At 41.0% G+C, this 25,322-nt stretch overlaps 1 protein-coding gene across 4 annotated transcripts in view; it reads right to left on the reverse strand.

Moving 5' to 3' along the window:
* Window positions 1-25,322, reverse strand: part of itpr1b (inositol 1,4,5-trisphosphate receptor, type 1b) — a 91,131-nt gene that overhangs the window by 4,998 nt on the left and 60,811 nt on the right. For all 4 annotated transcript variants that reach the window (XM_084348054.1, XM_084348056.1, XM_084348055.1 and 1 more), the window contains 16 exons: window positions 24,883-25,066; window positions 24,301-24,563; window positions 22,993-23,193; window positions 21,134-21,244; window positions 20,416-20,511; window positions 20,205-20,339; window positions 19,602-19,709; window positions 18,896-19,127; window positions 15,845-15,967; window positions 9,490-9,665; window positions 8,883-9,047; window positions 8,387-8,576; window positions 8,053-8,145; window positions 6,949-7,097; window positions 5,434-5,599; window positions 4,270-4,430 (listed from right to left, as the gene is read on the reverse strand). In XM_084348054.1, the coding sequence (XP_084204180.1) occupies window positions 4,270-4,430; window positions 5,434-5,599; window positions 6,949-7,097; window positions 8,053-8,145; window positions 8,387-8,576; window positions 8,883-9,047; window positions 9,490-9,665; window positions 15,845-15,967; window positions 18,896-19,127; window positions 19,602-19,709; window positions 20,205-20,339; window positions 20,416-20,511; window positions 21,134-21,244; window positions 22,993-23,193; window positions 24,301-24,563; window positions 24,883-25,066 (2,553 nt within the window). The remainder of the gene's footprint in view (window positions 1-4,269; window positions 4,431-5,433; window positions 5,600-6,948; window positions 7,098-8,052; window positions 8,146-8,386; window positions 8,577-8,882; window positions 9,048-9,489; window positions 9,666-15,844; window positions 15,968-18,895; window positions 19,128-19,601; window positions 19,710-20,204; window positions 20,340-20,415; window positions 20,512-21,133; window positions 21,245-22,992; window positions 23,194-24,300; window positions 24,564-24,882; window positions 25,067-25,322) is intronic.

Here is a 25,322-nt window from a genome sequence, read left to right on the forward strand (position 1 = left end):
TTACGTTTATCCTTTACTGCCTACACAGCCATGTCAATGTCATGTGCCTGCAACCAGAAGAACCATCAGTTCTAACTCTGCATGAATGAAAAGGGAGGATGCTACGTAGCCACTGAGGTCACAGCGCAGCGTCAAAGAACTGGTCTGGAAAAGTCCCCTGGTTTCAGTGGTTGATTTGGAGACATAGGGGCAAGTGAGGTGTCCATGTGAACCACAAACCATGCCTGGGTCAGACGGTAGCCCGAGGGGAATCACACAACACTAAGATAATGAGCACACACTCATTCTGAAAGAGACGACTGCTGTGAGCAAGCTCCACTTCCTGAATGCAAAAAGACAGAGGCTGTGTTTACCTAGTTCACCTGCCCCCCTCCTACCCTACACACACATATTTTTCTGTCACCAGTGTTTTCCACACTCGCACTCAGTTCTGCTCGTATGCTTTAAAAAACATATGAACTCAACATGACAGAGGACGTGTCCTCATTTCTGCCAGCCAAAGGCACACTTATGTTTGTTTGGCGACTTCACACGCCGCCTGCCCCTCTTTCCATCCCGTGTTTACAAATGAAAGCACTTCCAGTAAACTGAGAAGTGCAGCCACGAATTTAAGACTCTACATCACGCCCGTTCAATGGAAATGACGGAAGTGCATTTTTCATTATTAAAACCGCAAGGCCATGACAGAGAAACAGGATGCTGTGTGGTTAAAACAGCAACAGAAAACGTCACAGTCATGCCACAAGCCACCTGAAGAGCTCACAGCCCACTCAGTTGACAAATATGCAAATGGATGACAAAAAAAATAATCACATCCACACATCCACTGATATGCTTTGAGCATATTTTGCTATGCTCAGATAATAACTGGTGTGAATGTTTATTGTTTTTGGATGTTTCAAATCGGCTTTTGGAGCCGGGGCATCCTGCAGTGTTGAGCGCAGTAAGAATGAGGGCGATGACTGTGAGTGTAGCATCATGTCTTTACACCTTAGATGTGACACTTCACTCACTTCATTGACGTCAGTCCCAGTCATTGTCAGAGTAGTCTGACTTCTACACCCCCCCCTTCTGTCCTGTTACTTCTTCCACATTACTGCAGCATCAAATAAATCGAAACACAGTGGGAGAGAGGCACAACAGATTGAAGAAATTGATCCTACAAGTCATGTTTCTGATGCAAGTCATGGGTAAATACTGTGAGATAAATCTGTGATCAACTGCATAAAATATAGCAGGAAGTAAAAAGGTTACAGAGGTTTATAACCAATACCTTATTTGAACACTATTTAGTTCTATTAGGCGTAATTAATCTGATTAATTTAGCAGTTTTTGTTTGATTTCTACATTTATAATGCATTGTGACCATCTTTATGGTAATCACTACTCAACGCTGTGCTACAATTAGTCTGAGTCAAATAACATGTCAACAGTGTTATAAAGTACCCTGAAGTCATACATAGCAAAAGTAAAGATAATGTGCAAAAATATTACTTTTTGTAAAAGTTTTAAAGTATCCGATATTAACTGTACTTGAGCATCAAAAGTACAAGTAAAAATAAATGACACATATATCTACATGTATGAATAGATTGTCGAGCCGCTCAATTACTAGAAATTCAGCATTTTTTTGATAACTGGAATCATTGTTTTATTTATGCGATTGCTGAGAAAATACATTAATTTATAAACATGCTGCTTTGGAGACAAAGCAAGTAACTAGTAACTAAAGTTATCAAATAAATATAGTAAAAGTATAATATTTGCCTTCAAAATGTAGTGGAGTGGAAGTATTAAGTAGCAGAAAATGGAAATACTTAAGTACTGTGCTTAGGTACCATTTTGAGGTACTTGTACTTTACTTGAATAAATGTACTTATCTTACACATATTTACATGAAGTGATGGAATGTAACTAAATAAGTAAAAAAAAATAAATTAAAAAAAATCACCACCAAGACCCAACCGTCCCCTTTAATTTAATCAAGCCTAATCCAATATCAAATAAAACATATTTAAATCTGCTAGATCTGGATTTTTATTTGGATCTGCATCAAATTGTACTCACTCATAAATAATAGCCACATAAATACACCTGCTTTTATTTTGTGTCAAGAGCCATGCATATTCCAGAAATGAACCAAAATCCCTGGATCCGACCCTTTATATGGATCCACACCACAAGTTAACATGGTCTATTCTGGGCTGAGACCCATCCTCCATCCAAGTTTTGTGGAAATCTGTATTTTTCTTGTAAACCTGCTGGCAAACCAAACAACCAACTAACCAACAAATGGACACATGTAAAAACACAACCGCCTCGGTAGAGGAAACAATTCTGCTTACAAAAACAGTACAAATCTAGTCTCAAATGCTGCTTCTTAAAGAGATACAAAATGTGTTGGAAAAATGTGGCTTGATACAGCAAGATAAGTATATTGAGCTTTTTTCTTAAGATGGGCAAAAAACACAAAGACATACTATATAATTCTGATTTTCTTTTTCCTCTACCAGTGCTACTGTAAACTTTCATGGTACAAAGAAAACTTGGGAAGTGCTTGACATAAAAAAACCCAAATCTTTAAAAAAAAAACAGTTAGTAGAGAAAAAGTAATTAACAAAAAAAATGGTACCAGTAAAAAAAAGTATTTCTTGCATGCAACCTTACTCAACTTAAGGATGTAAGATTATATCGATGAATGATGTAAGTAATGTCTTGTCTGAGAGAATCTCTGCGAACACTGCAGTCTTTGTTGACGACTAAGACAACAAGACACAGAGGCCCCGCATCAAACAATTGCATGTGAAGCTGAGCGTTAATGTTAAGGATGACTAGGTCAGCTGATGGGTCATCGGGGTCGTTCACACCATGTGTGCTGAGCTTCTCTGCTCAGCCCGCCCCTTCAACCTGCACCCTTGACAAACTAATTTTGGCTCAGCGGGGTGCAAGGTTAATGGGAGCGAGGATAGGGGTTAATCCTGAATCAGGTGGTTCCTCACAAGACCGATTGTAGCAGATCAGGGCAAAAAGTAGCAGAGTGGGGTAAACGGCATCTAAAGAGAAACTGTGTCAGAAACTGCCGGCAGCACAAGTGCGTCAGGGAGGCAACCACTTCAGAAAAAGGGGCTTTCCTTTGGCAGTTAAAATGCTTTCTAATTGCTCACAGCCGAAGAGTATGATGCAACAATCAAAACAATCAAGCATTTTCTTTCTGGTCTTTATTTTCTAACGAAAAATTTCCACACAGTTGGTCTGGTTGAATCAGTTGTGACACAAGAGGCAGATTGGAAGCGCATGTGTGTATCTGAAGTGTTCTTGTTTCGTATTTGCAGCTGCAAACTCAAATACTGCGACAGCATTTCTTTTGTTTTTTATTTAGTTTAGTTATTTTTTAATTAGTTTTAGATGCACTGTCTTAACAAGGAAAACATAAGAAAAATAAAGAAAACTTCTCCAAGTATAGTACACAAATCAATATATGTCACAGTAGAATCAAATCAAATACAAGACAACAAATTATTCTAAATGTTTTGCGTTCACTTTTCGAAACATTATTTTTAAAGGAGATATCCTTAACCAAAAAAACTTGAGGCAATGTTCTGGCTGTCTACGTGCCTATCATGAGGTGATACGCAGGGTGAAACCTGTGTGAGTGTATTTGAGTGTGAGTGTGTGTGTGTTTAGCAAGGCATGGCTGCTTCAGGGGATTAACACATTTTATGTCAGTGGCAGCCTCTGTCTGAAAGTTAATTCTCTATTCAAAAAGCTGACTGATGTGATAATACCTTGGAAGAATTCAAGGTCATGTAGGCAGGGATTACATAATGCAGTCCTGGTAATGTGGGACAGATGAGGTAAAAAAAATAAAAAATAAAACACAAGAAAGAAAATGCTCGCCATCGTCGAGGCAGAGAAACCAAAGGCTGCAGTGATCAACTGTGTCCAAACCTATATAAACCTGATCGCAGCAGTGCAGCTCCTACAGTGTTGTTTAGGACTGAAGGTTAACCTCAACTATAGCTAATGTAGTTAGTGCACGGCACTTATGGAGGTGTAGTCTCTGACGCATTTGTATTGTTGTCTGCGGTGACAAACAAGGTGGGGCAGAGTTGCATTTTGAAATGAGCGGAGTTCGTAGAATTGAGGATTTGTTTACAGGGAGTGTATTTAATTTGTTCCAAACATGACTCTCTAAATGTAACTATAATAGGCCCTGTTGTGTAGGACTTAGCTAAAAAGCTAAATGCTTGTGTGTGACTACATCCTTACCCTGATCATTTCTGCCACGTAACTCTCCGGGCCAGTGTACTCCGTAGAATCCTTGACTTTCACCAGGACGATGAAGAACAAGTAGTGCCACATGTTGTGCTCAACTTTGATGTGTTCTTCGAAGGTAACCGTCTTATTGTCAAACTTGTCTCTCTCCAAACCTAGAAAAAATGAAAGGATACAACCAGACATGCAGAAGCATGCACACGCACACACACACACATAGACACACACACACATAGACACACACACAGACAACAGCACACACACCAAATAAACACAGTGCACTCATTTCTTTGGAAGAGTTAAGAAATTCACTGGTTTGGCAACATGACATCATCAGTCTTGTGACCTAAATGAGGACGAGTGTAAAAACAAGAGGAAATGGTGTCACAAGGGAATGGGCACACAAAACGTCAGAGGTGAGACTTGCAATAAATGTTCATGGATTGTTTGCCACTTATATATTCTTGCAGTGCATTTGCAAAACAGGAAAAACCCTTAGCACATAAAGAAGTATAATGACCACAACTGACCAATGATTGTTCTGATGTAACGCCAATAAGTGACGGATGAGTGGTGGATGAGGCCAGCGTCTGAGTGAGTGTACAGTCTAACATGGTCAAGACAAATATGACAACAGGAAGAAACACTCCTCCTCCACAGCAGCACCTGCCATGACTAACCATTCATTCTGGGAAGAGGAGGCGTTTCGTTGTTTATGCTACCTAGAAAAACAGCCCCCATGTTGCACAGAGGCCTGATGCGAAGCTGCAGAACAGCAGCCGCATACAAGAGGAGGCTCAGAGCAGACCACTCATTAGATTTCTCTTAAATTTCATCATCTGCAAGCCTTGGCATTCACACCTGCTGTGTGCTGTCTGTTGTACAGCACGACTAAGACTATACAGCAGTGCATCAAGTATCGATTGCAGCTTCTGCTCAAATGAACTGTGAAGCATTTCCGCTTTATTCAGTTCTAAGAAGGGAGTACGGCTTCTATACAGCTATGATTGGAATAAGACAGGAAAAGATGTGTCAAAGGTCATGAGTCACATTCCATTGTATCTTAAACTGCTGAGAAGGCAGAATGGCTTTAATGGTAAAAACAAAGGGAGAGCAACATTAGCAACAATGAAAATGCATCTTTACTTATTTCCTCACCGCAAATAAAACATGTTGTCTTCAATATTTCCTCTTTTTTCTGCTTCTCACTCCTCAGGTCAGCAAACGTATCAATAATGACACCAAAGATGAGGTTGAGGACGATAATGATGACCATGAAGAAGAAGAGCAGGTCATAGATCACCCTGGCTGCAAATAGGGGCTCCTGTTGAGGCCAAACAGGAGAAAACTTGTGAGAACAAGCGACATCAGCTGGTGTCACACTGGGAATATGGGCCATATTTAACTATAACTCAGTTACTCACAAATCTAGGCTTACAATCTTTCATTATCCATTTATTACAGATGTCTGATTTAGCTGAGAAACACTTTTATACTATATACAAAATGTTTATTAATGTGCAGATATGCCAATGCAGTTGCTTTCTGACCAATTCAGAAACAAATGATATCAAACTACATAGGGTAATTTCATACCAACTCACCTAGGATCTCCCAGTTAATGTCATGGCTTTTCATGAAAACTTAGGGTTTTTACATGAAATGGGAACATTTTTTAATTTTGGGCGAGTTGCCATAGAATGACCCAATGGAAAGATAGAGATTTAGAGGCTGAAGGACAGCCACTAAATACACATTAAGTTACTTATATTTGTAGTATTTCTTATGTGTATCCCAGATTTTGAGCTTAGAATCACATTCTCCACATATATAGACAGTGATCTGGGTTAATTTTGAAAACAGAACAGAATAGAAACTATTCTAAAGCTTTGAGATGTCACAAGTAATTGCTAAAATATATCAGAAGTTTTACTGAAAACTAGGAAGGGGAAAGCTATGTTCATGTAAGTGTAAAGCCCATTTATATCTAGTTGCACTGCTGTGCTAGTGTCCTCCACTATCCAATTGTACGTAAGAAGGTTTGCATTGTGTAGAATTCACATGAATGTAAGGCTAACTGAGGTTTATATACAGTAAGTATGCACAAGTCATGCTCTTATTCTATGGGTCAAGCTGCTGAGCTGACAGATGTTGTGGCAGCGTACAACCTTGTCTTCATTCTGGATGAAGTACCATTAATGCTTTTTCAGGCATGTTCATGTAGTGTCTATCACCGAACAGCAGAGCAGATCTTTTCTCATGCAGTAGCCTTTCACTGCACTTCTTATAAGCCAACTCATCCTTTTGACACCAGAGTAGCCAAACATTCTATTTTTTGCTTTTTGGGTCAAATCTATTCTGTACTTTTTTTGAAGTTTGAGTTAATTAAATAAAATTGTGGCCTCATTAAAACTTGAATGCCCCCTTCATCTCTTATCAGTGTTCTCCATCCACTTTAATTTAATTCAACTTAATTGAATCTGTGTGTGTGGTAAGGGATTGTGCAAGCCTATTTGATGTCTACTGCATTTGGTTATCAGAGTGGTAAGATGTCCAAATGTACTATAATTGAATAGATTGTAGTCAAAAGGGGGAACAAAAAAAATCAAATGATACAGCTTTTTACACTCAAGCTGTGATTTTTCTTCCTTGTTGCGTTCCTGTGCTCGGTACCTCTTTGGATGGCTTCCGCAGGACGTCCCCAACCCCTCCTCCACTCCTGAGGCCGTGACTCAATACTGTGACAATGCACATGAGCAAGGAGTCACATGCTCGCTCCTTGTCCTCGATCACCACCGCTGACGGCTGGACGGCGATGGACGCTACAGAGACACACCGATAGCGTTAGTCACCTTCTTGTACAGGCTGAATCAAACTTTGTTTGCTGTCAGCTGTAGAGCTGTTACCAGTCAATGAGGCCTAAAGGCTCCATTAAAAGTAGAAAATCTTAGATCCAATATACAACAGACACATTTGAACCCTCATTTCATACCCTCTTTCATAGTCGCAATTGGTTTATTGAATCATCAGGGGTCTGTGAGGGCATCTATTCACACAAGAACAAGTCACCAGACTATGATCATTAGCCAGCCTTGAGATGATGGATAGGGAAGTCTAGACAAGGTCAAGCCCCAGGCAGTTTGAGGATTCAACACGGTTGGCTGATCAATTTCAAGGTGGGGGACGTTTTCATCGCTGATTGGAGGCTTTTCCCATCAAGGTCAGTCGGTTTGCAAGAACTCGTTGTTTGCGGTGAGAAGCTCTCTGCATCAACCCTGAGTGGACCCATCGACCTGCTTGTACCTAATGGTAATTAATCCCTGACCTCTCACCCCTTGGGCCCCTACATGAGGTCTTAGGCCTAACCCTGAGACGCACAACAGATCTAAACCCCTTGGTGTTTCACCCTGCTTCCTAAAAGCCCCCAGTTGGCCCAACCAGATTTAATCTCATGACCACCCGGCCGCCCAGATTTACAGCTCAGTGGGACGAATCTCCTCTGGCTGTGTCAGACGACCGCAAAGACATAAAGACCTTCACATACAAGCTTGAACTCACACAATCAGACGGACATAAGCACACAGTCACACACAAACACTTAGGAATCTCTTGAGAGACATGCAGGAACAAACACGTGGATTCAAACTTGAAAGAACTTTTCGACCCCGTTGCCCACCTCCCCTGCAGCACACGCACACGCACACGCACACACACACACACACACACACACACACACACACACACACACACACACAAAATTCACTTTTGTCAACCTACCATCCATCACAGTCTCTGCTGAACAGTTCTCCCCATTTTCCTTCTGGCACACTGTACCTGAGAAGAACTCTCCCACCATACTGGCTCCATGCTCTGTTCAGTTGGGGACACAAGATATTATGCAACTGTATGATCTGTATGTATCCTTCATCCTTTATACACACAGATTGTTGTTGATGCTAAAGGCAATATCTTCAGACATCCAGTTTATGTGTGTATTCGTGCAGGAGAAAAACACTCCATGTGTCAGTCTCTTAACTGTCTGGTTCAGGGAGGGCGAGTAATTTATGTTCGTCCCTGAAGAGAAAGAGAAGAACGCTGTATTTCGACGTACCTAGTGTTTTGTTGGGTATCCTGTCGACAGCCAAGATGAAATCGTCTTTGAAGAAGATATAGCCCACAATGGAGAAGAGGTAGACGAGGATAAGAGCCAACACGGCTGTCAGAACAATGGAGCGGCCATTTCGGGTCACGCTCTTTATTACGTTCAGCAGGGTCTCTTCTCGGTAAACCAGATCAAAGAGCTGCAGGAAGAGGAAGGAGTCAGAGTTGTGTGTGGGAAATGTGCAAGAAAAAGAGAACAGTGTCTCTAAATGTAAGGATATGGACTAATAAAGGCTGCAGTGGACAAAGGACACTTCTTTTATTTGGATCTTTGCCTTTACTTAAATCTCCTTGGCTAAATGATTTTGATGGAGTATATGTGCACTATATGACCAATCTAATGGCATCTAAATCCTACTTGAGTCTCTTTATCTCATGTGTCTGTGTGTTACAGTGTCTGTGTCCATGCATGGTTCAGACTGAATGTTTTGTGTGTGCTCACGTACCAGCAGGCTGTAAAAGAAGACGTGGACGAAGACCCCCAGGCTGCAGATAATCAGGTAGAGCAGGTGGTACAAGAACTCCACATCCGTGACCATGGCTTTGTAGCCACGTGTGAAGGTGCCCCGGTTCCCAACGAAGCTCATCAGGAAGATGACCTTATTACATAACTACACAACGATGGACACCACAGAGACAACATGTAGAGACAGCAGCCATGTCATGGTAGTGCACACAATGTTCGAGCTGAGAAGTCTCAGTCGGTTAAAAATAAAGTGGATGTTGTTGCTGAATCTGCCTGGCTCATGCATCAACACCTAACAGCTATGAGTGACATTTCTATCAGCAGCTGTAATGCTACCTCGACTGTTAAACCAGTAAGCACACATGTCCACTTGAATGTAAAATCTGGCTGAGGGCTGGTTTTGCACTACACTGTAAGTCCTCTACCATTAAGTAAACATTTAAGTTAATGTTTAATGTTTAGTCAATATTTGGCATGTGACTGCACCTTTTGTCAAGACAAATTCTATTCAAACATCTACTGGGCAATAAAGCATATCTAAATCTGACATCTAAATCTGCTCGCAGCCTTTCTGAGTGTGCTCTTACATTGAACCCCCCCAGCAGGAGCAATGTGGGCTCCAGGCCTACAGAGAAGATCAGGCGCAGTATAGTGGAAGCAATGAGTGCCCGGATGCCGTGAGGCTGAGGCAAGACGATGACGATAGCCAGAGAAACCAGCATGGCCATCCACAGCAGGGCAGACAGATGGGGCTCCAGGGTACCTGAGGATGAAGGTCACATTAGGAAGAGTTGTGAGCCTTTCCACTCATGAAGTAAGCTCTTTCAGCAATGTTTTCAGCAAGATTTGTTTTTCAGTTCTCGTGCTTCTCTACCTTTGAGGTCACCATGCATACAAAAACACAACTTTTACAATTGGATGATTATGTGTCTTCATGAAATAGAGGTAAAATGACCAAGTTGGACGACAGATGAAGAAACTGAAGGAGACGTATCTACCATTTTTAGAGGATGTGTAATTAATTGGCTCCACTGGGGCTTTTCCATTCGCATGTGTTGGCTCGACTTGACTCTGTTTGACTCGGCACTTCAGCCAGCCTCGTCTAGAGTAGTTGTCGAAAAAGCGGCAGTAAATACTCTTACTTCCCGCAGTATGACCGAAGAATTGATGATTTGCTAATTTGGTTAGCAATTTAATTTAATTAGCATTTAATTTCCTATAAATTCTTCACAATAAAAGTCTGCCGTTTTTTAGTTATATAAAAGCTTTTATTATGAAGCCACGAAACCAGGAAATGTTGGGTTTTCACCAGCAGCAACCTAACATGACTCCTGAAACAGCTGAAGGCAAACATGATGAAACAGTAAAATACAGCACATATCTTAAAGTACAAACAGGGTCACTGGAGAGAAACTAAACTTCAAACCATAGAAATTAAGAGCTGAGAGCTGAACACACTGACTTTCAAAAGGCCTTTTTCTCTGGTTTCCTGCAAAGACATGAGTCACGCAATCACAACACAAGCTTCTTTGAAGAGAAAAGGGGGTCATCACAGGTTGGCTGCAGTTGCAACACGGCAATAGTGTTGGGGGAACTTGTTTTGGTTGAAAATTTGCATGTGAGGAAGCGAGCCCTGGTGTTAAAATAGCAAAATCCCTGCAGAAGGAAAGGTAACAGCTTCCAGCTTGTTGATGTTAGCGTCAACTGTTAGCAATCCTGTTATGCTAATGGTAACTTGCCACTTGCTTGGGTTACTAGTTTATAGGTTGTTGTTGATTTCCTGTAGAGACTGGGATTTTTAAAACTGTGACATGCAGATAGTTGAAGGGGAGGAAAATGCCAGTCAACCAGTGGCAGACTTATACCAATCTACATCTGGTGAGCCAGAGCCAGACAAGTATAAAGATATCCCAGTGGTTTCATTCATGACATGGACCAGTAGTTTTGGCCTTGTATAAGCAGGGCTATTTGCCTGTGTGTGTGTGTGTTGGTTTTTACTCAACAGTTATGTATTCCACATCAAGCATTGTAGGTCAGCAAAGCATTATCATGAGCTCACCAGGCGTTCGCTCAGTGCCAACTCCTGACCAGCGTGTAGCAGAGAGGCTGCATCACATTGTTAATGTTAATCAAATTCCTAAGCCAGGTTTTCTGTTAACCGACGCACCAACAACACCACTCTGAACATCTCCCTCCATGCCCTCCCTTCTGAGGCCTCCTTCTTCTCGCTTCTCCATCTACAGATCACATGACAGGTACTCGTTACATAACCCCCTCGGTTGGCTAAAAATACACTTGGCTCCAGCTAAATTCATCAGAGATGGTCCTAGGTACTGCATCGTAACCGGTCGCCTAGGCGCTCGGACTTGGCAGCCAACCCAGACACAGCAGCTTGTACGTCACACACACCTACAGCTTCAGACCATTCATCTCTCTTATTTGCTTACTCTGCAGCTATTAGAAGATAAACTGACCTTTATACTAAAACACTTACATTCAGAAAGGAAATTGTACACACAGCCTGATGTATGCTACATGATGGAGATTTAACTTTACAGATGGGATATGTTTGTCTAATTATTGGCTGGTTTGAGGCTCTGGTACTTACACCCACCTGACTTGAACCCTAGCATTAACCCACATAGGGTGCACAAACTGGAGATAAAGGTATTTTTTTCTAGGACTTTAGCACATATGGCCAGTACTGGGAAATGTTCCCAATGACAGTCTCTCTTCAAACAAACCACCATCCACTGACAAACATGTGAGTGAGGTGTGCAGCTGATACAGTAATGTTTAAGGGAGTTTTATGGTGTTAAGGTTGACTGTACAATCTGCAAATTAGGCACACCTTTACAGCGAAGAAGCTTGCAGTACTTGCTTGTCATGCCCAAATGACGCTCATTAGAGTAGTTTGGTTAATTTCGTTTACAAGCACTTGATTTGAATATTAACAAGAGATGTCTGAGGTCATATCAATCCAGGAGACAGTGTGTGTGTATTCATGTCAACATTAAATATTCCCCATTGCAGCTTAACAGTGGCTGGGATTTTTGCTTTTGTCTTTTTGCTTGACAAGTGGCTTCAGTTTGAGGCCAACATTGGCATGTCCTGGATTGACCGTTAAGCTCTCAGAAGACCTCTGACACTGGAAACCACATGGAGTTTCTAGAGCTAAGCTAACAGCCTCTTTTTTTGTCTCTTCTATAGTGCTGTGAGGAAGTTCAAACAAAAGGGACCTCGCCGTTTGACCCCAGACAGAACAATTGAAAGTTTATGTGAATCACAATGTGTGTCTTCTCTCTGCTACTCTGCGCTGGAACAATGCAGGCCTTAGTGGCTGCGGCTTTTCACATCCCCACAAATACTGGCCTCAAGGAGAACCGAGAAAAAAAAGGAAAGGGATAAGAGACAACAAAACAAACAAAAACTGAAACTGTACTTAAAATAATGCTCATGTCTGTCGCTCATTCTTATGGTTGGAGGAAAACCTCCCGTCTTACAGGAATTAGTATAGTGACCAGTGGTTCCCTCTAGCCCGGTCCGATGAATTCAAGTACCCCTTCATCAGGGCCAACATTTATGTTCCCAATGTGTTTATTTGCATTCATCTCTAACTGGATGTTATTTAACTATTGATTAGATAAAAGTGGATATAACAGAGGATGTAAGATACTTTCATACAGTTGAGGTGTCAATGTTTAGTTCAGGTTGATCAAGTTTGAATTTCTACTATAACCACATGGAGTGGCAAAAGCTGGATGTTCAAACCATTTATCTATTACTTTTACTGATCTATTCAACAGTTTACCCATTACTTTTAGTTGACCAATTCATCTCCTGATTGCTTACCAACTAGTTTTAACATGCTATTAGTTGCAATAACATCTTATTTTATTTTTTAAAGATAGCTTTTTAACCAAATCATGAATTAAATTGAGCTATCAATGCTACAATTTCTCAATGTTGCTGTCAACAGCAGGAATACCCCTGTGTTTCATTACCTCTGGTTTGGAATCACCCACTTAAATTATTCATTCAAAGGGATATGTCTATCTCTTTAGCAGTCTGTCGCACCTTTGTGACCCAACACCAGACCACATTATCCCCAACCCTAAATCTTTACATACGGACCACATGACAGAACTGGACTGACCAGGGGTTAATGTGGTGTGGGGAACAAGGTCAAATATGTAGATCCCACAAAGGAACACTGTTGTTTTGGAATTTCTGATAAAATTGTTTATCTTATCCGAAGGATTCTGTTCATTTTCTATTGTCTACACTGAGTGCTGGAGGACTGTTCTTTATACATATTCATTAAAATATATTTGAGATCACATTGACATCTGAAATGCTTCAGGGTTGGCAAATCATTGATATTTATGTTTTGTTTGTTTGTTTGTTTGAAATCGATATCTCATTGAGAACCAGCTGAGTTTTTATAGACTTGAGTTCCCTTATGTGCTGCGTACTCATCCTATGGAGAAAAAAAAGGTGTTTATGACTTACGGGTTTTGACAGAATTTGTCGACTCAAGATGTCTGTATGTTGAGTGGAACTTCTGAAAATAGTGTGTATTGGAAAAAAATAATACTAAATCCATTTAATTGGTCTGAATTACTTTGTATGATGGAGTTTGGCTGCTATGTTTGGTTTTCAGGCACTTTGTTATTATCGAGTGCAAAACTGGATTTATCAGAGCTTTTCCAATCATAATTTTGACTCGAATGCTAAAAGTATTTACAAGTCTCATACTGGTAATTTTAGAATTCCTTTATAATGCTTTTATAATGACACCAGCCAATCCTGTACCAATGCAATAGGCAAAAAGCTTGCATTCATGAAGCAAGTTTAACATTTTGACATGATCTACAGCAGTTTTGTTTAGGACGTAATGTTGTGGATTAAAGCAAGAGGTCTGATATCTTTCTTTTCACTCTTCACTCTTCATTTTGTGTATCTGCCTTCTATCAGGTAGGAGTCACTTTCAATGAAATCTCACACTAAACAGGCAGTAGCGCGGTATTATGTTTCCTGCTAGAGATAGTGGCCCTATGGGGAGACCACAGTATTTATGTAAGTCTGTACACACACAGACACAATCTTATTACTAGAAGTGATACATATAGATATGACTACTCAAACTAAGAGCAGTGTGAGAATGAAGTTAGAAATCTGATAACATGTTAAGTCACCTGTCAAGCTCAGGAAAGCTACAGTATCAATAAACAGGTCAGGACCTTATTACAAACAAATCCGTTTTGGTCTTTGTGACAGCGCTGCAGTTTGAGATCCAAATCTTCAGCTAGGATTACATTCTCATCACACCTCCACTTGTGGTGAAACTCACTTTGGTTAGGGAGGTGTGAGGCTACACCCAAACCACAGGCACGAGAGCACAGAGTGTTTTCTAAAGTCCTGTGCACACTTATCCCTAATAATGCATCTTACCATATGTGTTGGATCACATGCCAACTGCTATAAATACATGTATGACTACAACCAATGTGAATGCTCTGTTCAAATCAGGAGGCATTCAAGGAATCATGTGTCCAGACAGAAAGCAAATGTTTTCCATCCTGATTTCCTGCTGTCAGTTCTCAAATTGAAAAAGTTTGTGTTGTTCATGAAAACTTCAGATTTTCAGGTTTTTTTTAAAGCTGGCAGTGCAAAAAGTCCTGATATGAGAACTCAGCCAGTTTAGCAATGTGCCTTTGTAACAGTGTTGGACTCAAAATGGACAGTTAAAAAAGTATTCCAGTCAGGTGAAGTGCTATTTGTTTAAGTATCGAAGAGCACCTAAGACGCATGCACCCACATACGACGTGCGCTTGGGCGTACGCGCACATAGGTACAGTATGTTATGGCATGTTTCGAAGGTCACGTATTCCTACAGTGGCATGTTTGCATTAGTCAATTATAACTCATGGTTAAATGGTAGACTGCCTTCATCATGATGAAATATAATGAGGCAATCAGCCAAAACATCTGATTACATTCATACTTGCCAAGTAATAATTTTTACCTTTTTAGCTGTTCCAAAAAAATTATATTTTTTTGTCTCTCTTGCATAACAGACACTTGGTAAAGATTAGATCTTCAAGCGCTTAAAATGAATATGCTTTTCAACCGGATTTTGCAAACTGTGAACATTTTATTTCCTCACTTGGAGGGAAAAACAAGTGGCGGAGTGGCGCTCCAGTGCGCCCTGGCAGCACTACACCTATGGCAGTAGTGCTCCACAAGACTTGTAAACACACTTCACAATGTGTGAAATAGGAGTTCCCCTTTTGGCTCAATTCTTATTTTAACGTTTATTGTGTCATTTTCAGACATGGACTGAGGAGAAAGTGACAGAGAAAAAAAGTGGTAGAGCTCTGCTCATTTTCACACGTGGCAATTACTGTGGAAAGTGTGTGTGCGCGTCAGTTTATTAGTTTCGGAAACTTTCAAAATTGGTCAACACGATGCCACTTCCTCTCCAAATATGAGAAAAAAGCTTGTCACTGCTTTCTGATTCCTAAAAGAAACTTAATTCATATTGGCATTAACTCAATAATTAATTGGGTCACAATGTGTGATCAGTACATTAACTACATCATTGTTTGTGCCTGGAGGACAAGACGTGCAAAGGGTGCAATACTAACCCTAAATTTTGCATAAGAGACGGCCCAATTTCTTGTTTTGTTCATCTTTGCCATACAGGTTTCTAGCGAGGCATGGTAATCTATACCTCCTGTCCCACCCCTGACATTAATGTTTATACCACTCACTTCTATTTCCTTCCACTGCATTAGTCACACCCATTGTATTAACCACAGTGCGCATAGAACCAAACACAAGGTCACAATCAGGGCTTCATTAAACAATCTGCTGTTTGTTGTTGTTGGGCTTAAGGAAAGAGGAAGTTTAAGAAGGTGAAGACTTCAGTAGACTGACCTCCACGGACACCCTCCAGAGGGTAGAAGAAGGCCACGAGCAGGTTCATGAGCACAGCCAGGTTGAAGGAGATGCTGCTCCAGAATGACATGTTCCTGGAGCACCAGTACAGGATGGGCTGAGCTGGAGGGCAGTGTATTGCAGCGAACACAGGTCATTGAACTGCACAGTGACAGCAGGTGCAATACACAATGCACAATTTATCTAATAATGAGTGTTTCACACCAAACAGGAGAAAATATATCAAATTAACAGTAATTAACTGTAGTCAAAGCTGCTGTAAGACAATGATGGGACCCCTATGTACTGTAGATCCACCATGTTGATGATGTCCTTTTGTGCTCAGTGTCAAATGTCTGTAATGTTTCTCCACTGGAGTAGAACATTTGTGGCATGTTTTATTAACTAAACCTTCAATTTAATCACTCCTAAATTGAGTGGGAAGTCTTGTAAGTGATTTGAGAAAACGTATTCCGTTTGGGGTGAAACACATAAATCAAACACAATCAGAAGGAGTCTATGTGGTTTTAGGTGCCACTGTAGGCCCTAAAACTGTAATCAAATGATTCACTTTAAAGGGTAAAATCAGGCAAGATGTAAATCTATTTAAGTACACAAAACCAGTCGTCATGATCATTTCACATACACTACACGATTTGCAACTGTTGGGAGAGTACAAACACATGAACTGGCATGTTTATACTTTTACCTGCCCATGCACACACACACCACACACACAGACACAGACACAAAGACACACACACATACACTATCCAGACCTCGGTCAGCAGATCAGTGTCATGGCCGAGGCTATTTTGGGCCCAACTATTCATTATAAAAAGAAGAACTGCGGGTGGGGACTTTTAGCAACAGAAGTCACGATATTCATGTCAAGTGGTTAACACCAGCGGAACAATATGGTCTCCGGTTGTGCTGATTCATTTGGATAGGAGAGCAGGGGTTGTCTTCACGTGTAATCACATTATAGACAAACAATCTTCCTTCAAGCTTGACAATGAGAGAGGCCACAACACACTACTGAACCATCACTTCACTGCAGTAGCTGGCAGAGAATCAGCCAGGGGGTCAACAGGGACCTGCCCTGCTGAAGGACAAATTCAAAGTGGTGTTCAGGTATGCTCAACTGTGGAAAAACAATCTTCAGTTTAACATGAGGGCTGTGAGACTCCTCTTGAAAGTTTCACTCACTATATTTTCAACTGATTCGATGGCTGTCCTGTGTCCACTACACTGCCTTGATTTTTCTCAGCAAGGTTGTGCCATGTCAGAAGTAAAGAATATGCGACTGAGCATGACCTCAAAGTGACAGGGTCAACAGGTCGAACCAGTAATCCGATTAAGATGAGACAGACTTGAAGCGTCCTGCTAACTCAGTTGGCATCCAGCCAACAATCTTCCTCACATGTCATTTCTCAGCCCACTATCCTGTCCCTGCTCACTGTTGACTGTCCTATTTTTGTTTATACTAAAGCAGGAGTACCATAAAGTAACTTAAATTAAAGACTCAGAACAGCTGTCACAGTTTTTCCCAGAAAAATCAACATTCTACACTTGTGTGGCCTCTCAAACACCAGTTGATCAATCTTTCACGCTGTAAAATTCAGTTTAAGATCCAAATTTACTTTTCACGGTAGCACGAGACCAAAGTAGAGAAATTTGTCGAGGCTGATACACATGAATCCCAGCTTACTGATTGAAATCCTACTTGTCTACTCTGTTTCCAGAAAGCCAAATTCAGTAACCTGACACACTAATCTCCTTACACTAAATATGGGCGAAAAGAATACAGGAACCATGTGTAAAAAAAAAAAAAGTAAAAAATTTTGTGAATGGGCTCGCAATGTGAAAAAAGGGTTTAACTGTCATTTTTATCACCCACAACATCACACTCACAGAGCTGACATCACTCTCTCCTGGCTGAAAAACATCAGTTTACATCTTTATAGAACATACTGTGTTAAACCATCTTATATTAACTTGTATTGTAATTTAAATACGTTGATAACTTGCTTAACAGGGTTTACATGCTTTCCCCACTTCCATCCCTCCAGGGTTCAGAGTTAAGAGTAGAGCCCCTTCACACATGGAATCTGCAACATTGCTGGACTTTGGTGACAATTTATTTAGTTTGACCATTACAGATGGAATTGATTTGTTTTCTACTTGACGAGGATGACAGCAATGCATGTGGAGTAGTCTGACAAAGGCTGGCTAAAAGATTTTAAAGGTGATTTTACAAGTGAATAATTTGACTACTTATGTACTGATTGGCAACTACAGGCAGCACAGATTGTGTCCAATCGCCCAAAATGTTTTTTTTTATTCTTATTTGAATCAGACAAAAGTTTTACTCAGTGTGATTATGTGATGATTTTGATCTTTCAGTGCTGTTTTACTCAACTGCTGAGAACAAAATGTGAGAGTTTTGTGGTTGGCACAACTGAAACTTCAAGTTACAGGCTGGACCTGATGGTCTAACATCTGTGCGTATGATTACACTTTATGTTTGCGTTGCCATATATGGAGATCCTGGAGTTCCAGTTAATGTGTGGCTGTGGTTCCCCTTATTGCTGTGGGGTTTTTATCACAGCTGGCTGTCAATTTCAGTGTCAGACGCCGAAGAAACACTCAAAGGAGAAGTACAATGCTTTATATTTCCTGCCCTACCACTTTTAATATAGACTTCTCCACTGTTACATCAGAAAGAAGCTTTTTTTGGCGGTCCAGGCATTTTTTTCCTCTATTGTGAAGCATGTTATGGCTTTTGGTTTGCATAAGAGGTGAATAGGAAGCGTTGGAAAATGTTACGACTTGACGGATTGCCAGAGTCACGTGCAGGGATATTATGTCTCCATTTCCTGCTCACACATGATAACACATATTGAAGTAACATAACCTTCATGGAGTATATGTATGTGTGAAAGGGGCTTTAGGGGGGAGGTTTCTCAGGGGCCTGGAGGGATGGCAAGAAGACAGAGTGTAAACCAGGATACAGTAAGATAAATAAAAGAGTTGAGGAGAAAAACGCACAGGGAACGGTGTTCGTGTTACCAGTAGCCTCTTGAGTACCTCGCAGCTTCTTCTGCCAGTTCATTTCATTGAAGAGGTCTTCAGAGCGCAGGAAGAAGTCATTGATCTTGCTGCCTTGCTCATCCCGCTCTGTGGTATAGTACACACGCAGCTTGGACTCTTGGGTGAGGAACTCGCAGATGTTGGGCACAGGAAACACTATCTGCTCCATGGTGCGATCCAGTCGTACAATCTGGACACAACCACACTCTCCGTTACTGTGATGGGCAAATAAATCTTGAACCCTGCCATTTAAAATGGTCACAAACTGTACTTTTTAATACAAATAAAAGGGTGGTTTGGTTACAATAGTGTTTGATAGACTAAACCAACTTAAGTTCAGAACATTGTTCACAATCAGCATTCCTTCTTATCGTTGGGCGCACATGGGGAAACGTGCCAACATGCCAAAGGTGCTTGTCATTCTTTCAGTGTACTCGAAAAGGCTGAAAGCAGGCCAAGAAAAACACCATCACATGCCTAAAGTCAGTTGTGATGCCAAAGCATGTTGCAAGCCTCTGTAGCTAAAACAGACATCTTATAATAGCTGTAAAAACAGTGGGCAGACAACATAGAAATCATGGGAGTGTTCAACTGCAATAGTTAAGTATAAAATATAACAATGACAGTTGCAGATACAAAATGGCACATGGACACATTAACTGACCTCAATCTGAGCTGTGTGTTTGGCGTAGAACTCCAGGGCCTCGTCGCCCTCTCCATATGTCCCCCCTGGCTTCAACATAGCCTGCAGTTCCTTGTTGTGACGCGCTAACTGAAATGGCAACAAACACCATCAGATCAACGATAAACTGATCAATGACAGAATCAATACAGAAACTGTTTCTATTTTTATCAGAAAGGTTTGCCTTTAAAGTGTACACATGTTGTGCTGCAATGCTGAGCCACAGTACATGCTCTGTATTCTTTGAATGAAAAATGTTCCATCCATTCAGCCACAAGGCTGCAGGGTGTGGACTGACAGTGGGCATTGCGTAACTATAATTGTTGTTGTTAAGCTAAATCATAGTTTGAACAGACACTCTGCTGTTGAGCCGTACACAGCCCGAGGGCTGAAAAAGAGGAGATGAGTGTAGGACGGCAGGTATCACATGTCTGTAACAACCACAGGAAATGACACAGACATACAGTAACAGTTTGGCCATTTATTTTTTTACTGGCTATGCGCTATATTACGACCAGCATTCACTCATTCACTTCATGGGTGTGCCTGTCTACATGCTGATTCTACAGATAGCTGGTGGCTTACTTGATGTGCCAAGATGTAGATATTATGTCCAACATTGCGTGGCGATGCAGAGTGCTCCTCCTCTCCATCCTCACCCTCTGGAGGCTCCTCCACCTCTATCTCACCCTGCATGTAGGCCTTTTTGATCACTTCCACCTGCAAGAATTTTGATCGTCAGATAACATCCACTTACAGTGGCACCGTGTGATGATACGTGTGAAGTCATACTCACCAGCTCTTTAGGCCTCATGTTGTACAGTATCCTCTCAGCGTTCTCACTGTCATGGCGACTCTCCATAATTGCAAGAAGAAGCTTGGAGGCATTATTCTGAGAAAAGATGAGAGTACAGATAACAGCGCCAACAGAATCAACTCAGGTTCATTTTCGCTACCTGGTGTTCAGCATCTCAGACTGTGACATCTATCTGTAAATATTCTCACTTTGCCATGTGTCACTGTAATTAAATTCACGTTGAAGCACTTTATCATGAGATGATGTAATAACATATTTGGCATCCTTAATTCAAGACAGAATTTGACTTGATAATCTCTAGAGAATGATGTGTCTTGACTTGAGCTATCCAAGTAGTTCATAACATTGGGGTGTTGCTGTGATCACTATCACTACACTGCAGTGCACTTTGGTTTTAGAGCTACTGTCACTGCTGTAATTTGTACAGTAACTCTGCAATTCAATGATTCATTTCTCACTTTGCATGTCATGTTTGAGGTCTGATGTTTTAAAACTCTCACTAATTTAAGCATCTAAATCTCTGGGACTTTTAACATTGTCTCAGTGTGATGTCATGTGTACATGGAGGACACTTTTCCACAGGATTAAGAAAAATACAACATCAAACAGCAAAACAAATATGCCTGTTATGTAACACTAACAGTGTTGAAGCGTTGTTTCCTCTTTGAAACCACTGAACCAACCTATAATCACTCACTTTGAGTTCCAGCACCAGATCCATCCTCTTCTTGCCCAGAGGGTTGATGTCATTGAGAATGAGAGCGATGATGATGTCAATGCCATTGCATTCATGAGTGGCAATGCAGTTCTGAGGAGCAAATAACAAAAGTGAATGGAAGTATGGACAGGAACAGTAGTTACTAGTTTTATTCAGAAGCAGCATTATGATTGAAGGGAGAGTCCAGAGTGACAGGAAGTTTTATGTAAACTATCAACAATACAATATAATTATGTTAGCTGATGCTGCTGGAGTTTTGTTGACATCCTCAGTAAACGCAGCAGTACAGCAGGCCACTTATGATCAGATTTCAAACACAAATTATAACTGATTTGTGTTTTTTCTTAAACTTATCATTATAAGCTAGCTATAAGATAGCTTTCGGTAGTTATGCCAGGGAAATGGTGGAATAACCGAGACAATTGTGTAAACTCCATCCTGCAAAAGAGGAAGAACCCCCTTGATGGAGGGGCAAAGAAGGCAAATATAGAAACTTATAGAGAATTAAAACCAGAGTGACTGGAAGGGCATTTATTTGATGGAAGAGCTCCGGTGTTGTGTGTTTTATTCATAGCACTGAGATCGAGGTTTTCTGGGTCAAATTGGGATTCTTACTGGTTTTTTTTTGCTTTGGACTGCAGCGAGGCTGCTAGCGGTAGCAATGATGCTAAATCATAATGTCATAAAACGAACCAGGAAGGTAAAACTTACCACAACTACCACTACCGCAAAATTACCACTTTAGTTTAACGAAATTGATTTTGATGAACTAAAGTCATGACAGAGATACTAGCACCAGATTGCGGTATTCATCGGTGAACCCGTCATCAAAGTCCCAAATGATGCATGACAAATTTGACAAAAATTGTGCCATCAAGAATTGTTTTTTCAACAACCAATGATTCAAGTCATGTTGGCGGGCCTTAAAAAAAAAATCAAATTGCAGTCTGGATAGCAGTGTGTTTTTCGGTGCGAGTTGTTTTCTTTTTCCTCTGTGGTGCACCATATCGATCAAATTCCCTTAAGTTTACCACTGAGGTTGGGTACATGTCATAACTCTTGGTAAAGTTTCAGGAGTATTGGCTTTGTTCTCACAAATGACATTTTATTTCACCCAATGTGTGCCACACCTCAAAGCAAAACAATGGCTTGTGGCAGCCAAACGGTTTAAAACAAGTCTCTTGACATCATTTAACGACAACACTTAATACCACACAAACAAAAATAATTCTAGCACTTGTCCCTCCCTTTCCCGTCTCAGTAGATCTGAACACAGAGCTTTGTTTAGTCTGGCAGTCGTCCTTTTAGCACTGTTTGAAGGAACTGAAAACAGTTCAAACAGCGACTGCATTTAGCCAGTTTCTTGTTTAGTCATGCCTGTTTCACACTCCGCATAAAACAACCCCAGAGCGGCTTGAACAGAGAGTGCCACCATCATGTGAGGAGACTAAGCAATGCTAATCCATACCAAAGAACAAATACAGGCATGCTGCCCAGTCTAGGCTGGTGTTTCATTGTTGAACAAAGATGAGTGACTGCATGGCTTCAGTGTGGCAGCCAAGTGTCGGTCATGAAAAGACAAATGCTCAGGACTAATTGCAGTGCTACCCACACAAAACCACCAGTACAATTACTAAAATGAAAAGGTCAGTGTGATGTAAGCTGAGGATAATTTGATAAAGTGCTCAAAGGAAACCGCATATTAACATCCAAGTGAAAGAGGCTGTATGCAGTTAGGAAAATGACTACACAGACAAACTGCAGACTAAATACACTGCTGAAAACTGTTGAAGTGTGAGCTTGCACACTCACACATGTTCTGTGTGTTCGTATCTCACCTGGTTCTCATGGCAGGGACCTTGGCAGTACTCAGTCAGGCTCTCCACAGTCTGGTTGATGAGTCCTACGTTCTTTTCATTGATGTAGAGTCCCAACAGACCCAGTCCTCCTGTGGTGCTGCCACAGATACAGTCCAGGAACTGAAGCGTCTCACACACCAGATTATAGTTGTTCTTGTTATTCTGGTTGCGCAGAAAGTTCTGGAGATGGATGGAGATAAAATATACACTAATGGGCTTATCCTTCTTTCTCAGGACTTATGCTATTATATGGATCTTGGCAGTGTGATATATATTTTTTGTCAAGACAATCACTTCTCAAACAGTATTCACCCTTCTGTATATAAATCCACAATCCATAATCTGCTCATAAAATTGCAAATATCTCAAAAACTAAAACATTTAAATTGTTTAAATCACTTATGAAGTGTTAAGAAATGTTTAGTTAATGTTTCTAGATTCATAATTGTTTTGAATCAAGATTTTTGTGTTTATTTAGTACAATTTGATGAAAAAAAAAGCATTTTTTTTTTATTAAGACACAATTTTCATTGCAACCTTTCAGCTTAGATTGTACAGATTTCACGGATATAAACAATGTGAAGATAAATGACATTTACATTTCAGATTGTTAGGGGCTAAGGCGATAAGTCATGGTCTGAGGAGATGGTTGGTACCAGAAGCACTCCTTTAAGTTTCTACTCAGGAAACCTAAAGACATTTTGTGAGTGAGTGAGTGAGAAATAAATAAATCAATTTGAGAGCTGTGAGCCTCCATCTACTTTAGTCTTCTTACGTAAGCGTATACACCGGCCAGACAATGACTCCATGTCTTTGGAAGGAACAGAAACATTTCAATGAATTGATCATTGAATCTGTGCTGCATGGCTCGCAGTAAATCAATATCTCACACCCACGCTGGGTCAGGATGGACGAGACAGAGCGATTCAGCACAGAGCCAACTATTATTTAATGAAGGCCTGCCCTGGTCTGGGGTGTAAACAGAATCAGTGCAAGAAGGAAGTCTTGTGTCTGGGCTGCTGGAGCGAGCCATTACTAAACAACAACACTCTCCTCATAGTGAAACCAGACCAAGACATACAAGATATGGAAACAGCTGCATCAGGAAGTTCTGCAAATGGTGCCTATTTTCTACATGGTTTCATTTCTTTATAAGCCAGTGTGGTGATAGAAAGTCAGAACACAGGTCAGGAAATGTTTGCATGCCGTGGGCTAAGGCGACAGGGGCGGTGCGGTTTACGCAAATTCAAAACACTACAGCGAGAAGAGGCTGATTTAATGGCTGACCTGCAGATCTCTGTTGTGGTTCTCACAGAGCAGCTGCATGAGGCGCAAGATGGGCTGCATGATGGTGATTATGACGCTCATCTCGCCTTCATCCTGACTCTTATCAGGGGTCGGGACGGGGGTGCCGTCAGCGGCTGCCTGGTGCTCTTCGGCTTCGGCCTCGCGGCGGTAGGTCGTGAAGGCCTTCTTGGTTACAGCAGAGGCCTCGACTAGCTGCTCCTTCACCTCCTCTGTCACCACGGCTACCACAGGCACATCTTTGACTAATCACAGGTACAGGAGCGTCAGTCAAAGACAGACCATTGAATATAAACACACAGGTCAGGTATTGATGTACTGATTGTTTCATTATTAACATATATAGTCCTTTTTTCATGGAAATAATATTAGGTTTTATTAACATGTCTTAAGTTAAAAAAACATAAAGAACATTATGACTTTAAGACCAATCAATGGGGCATTTGGAGACTATTTAAACAGACTGTGTACAGAAGATAGATTTTTTTGCCACTCCGATGGTCCCATGTGTGTGATTCCTTTAAGAATATGATCTAACATGTTCCTCAACGCCGGACTCCTCACCTTTCTTGCGTGCTGGTGTGTCTTTGTCTGGCGGCTCCTCATCCTTCTTCTTGCTGCCCAGGTCACTAGTATTGACAGTCACAGTGGCTTTAATCTCCTGCTGAGCCAGCTTCATTCGCTCATAAAACACCTTGAAGAATTTTTCCGACTTGTTGTCCCCCGTCAAACGATTGTAGAATGACCGCTGGAGTAAAACAAAAAAAGAAGAGGACAATGCATGTAATAAAGACTTCATCGTCTGACATTTTTAAATGTGTCTTACGCTTAGGGCCAAAATATGACATTTTTGTTTTTTCTGCCAAAAAAGAATTACCAGGACAAATATTTGTCCATGGGCCATAAAACATTATAAGATAGGGTGTACATGGATACAGTGTTTCCTTTGTACCAACCAGTTTGCTGGGGGGCAATGTTACTGCAGGGTATCAACTATTTTAATA

Source organism: Pagrus pagrus (assembly GCF_965226575.1).
Source record: "Pagrus pagrus genome assembly, chromosome: 3".
In the NCBI taxonomy this organism is placed as follows: domain Eukaryota; kingdom Metazoa; phylum Chordata; class Actinopteri; order Spariformes; family Sparidae; genus Pagrus; species Pagrus pagrus.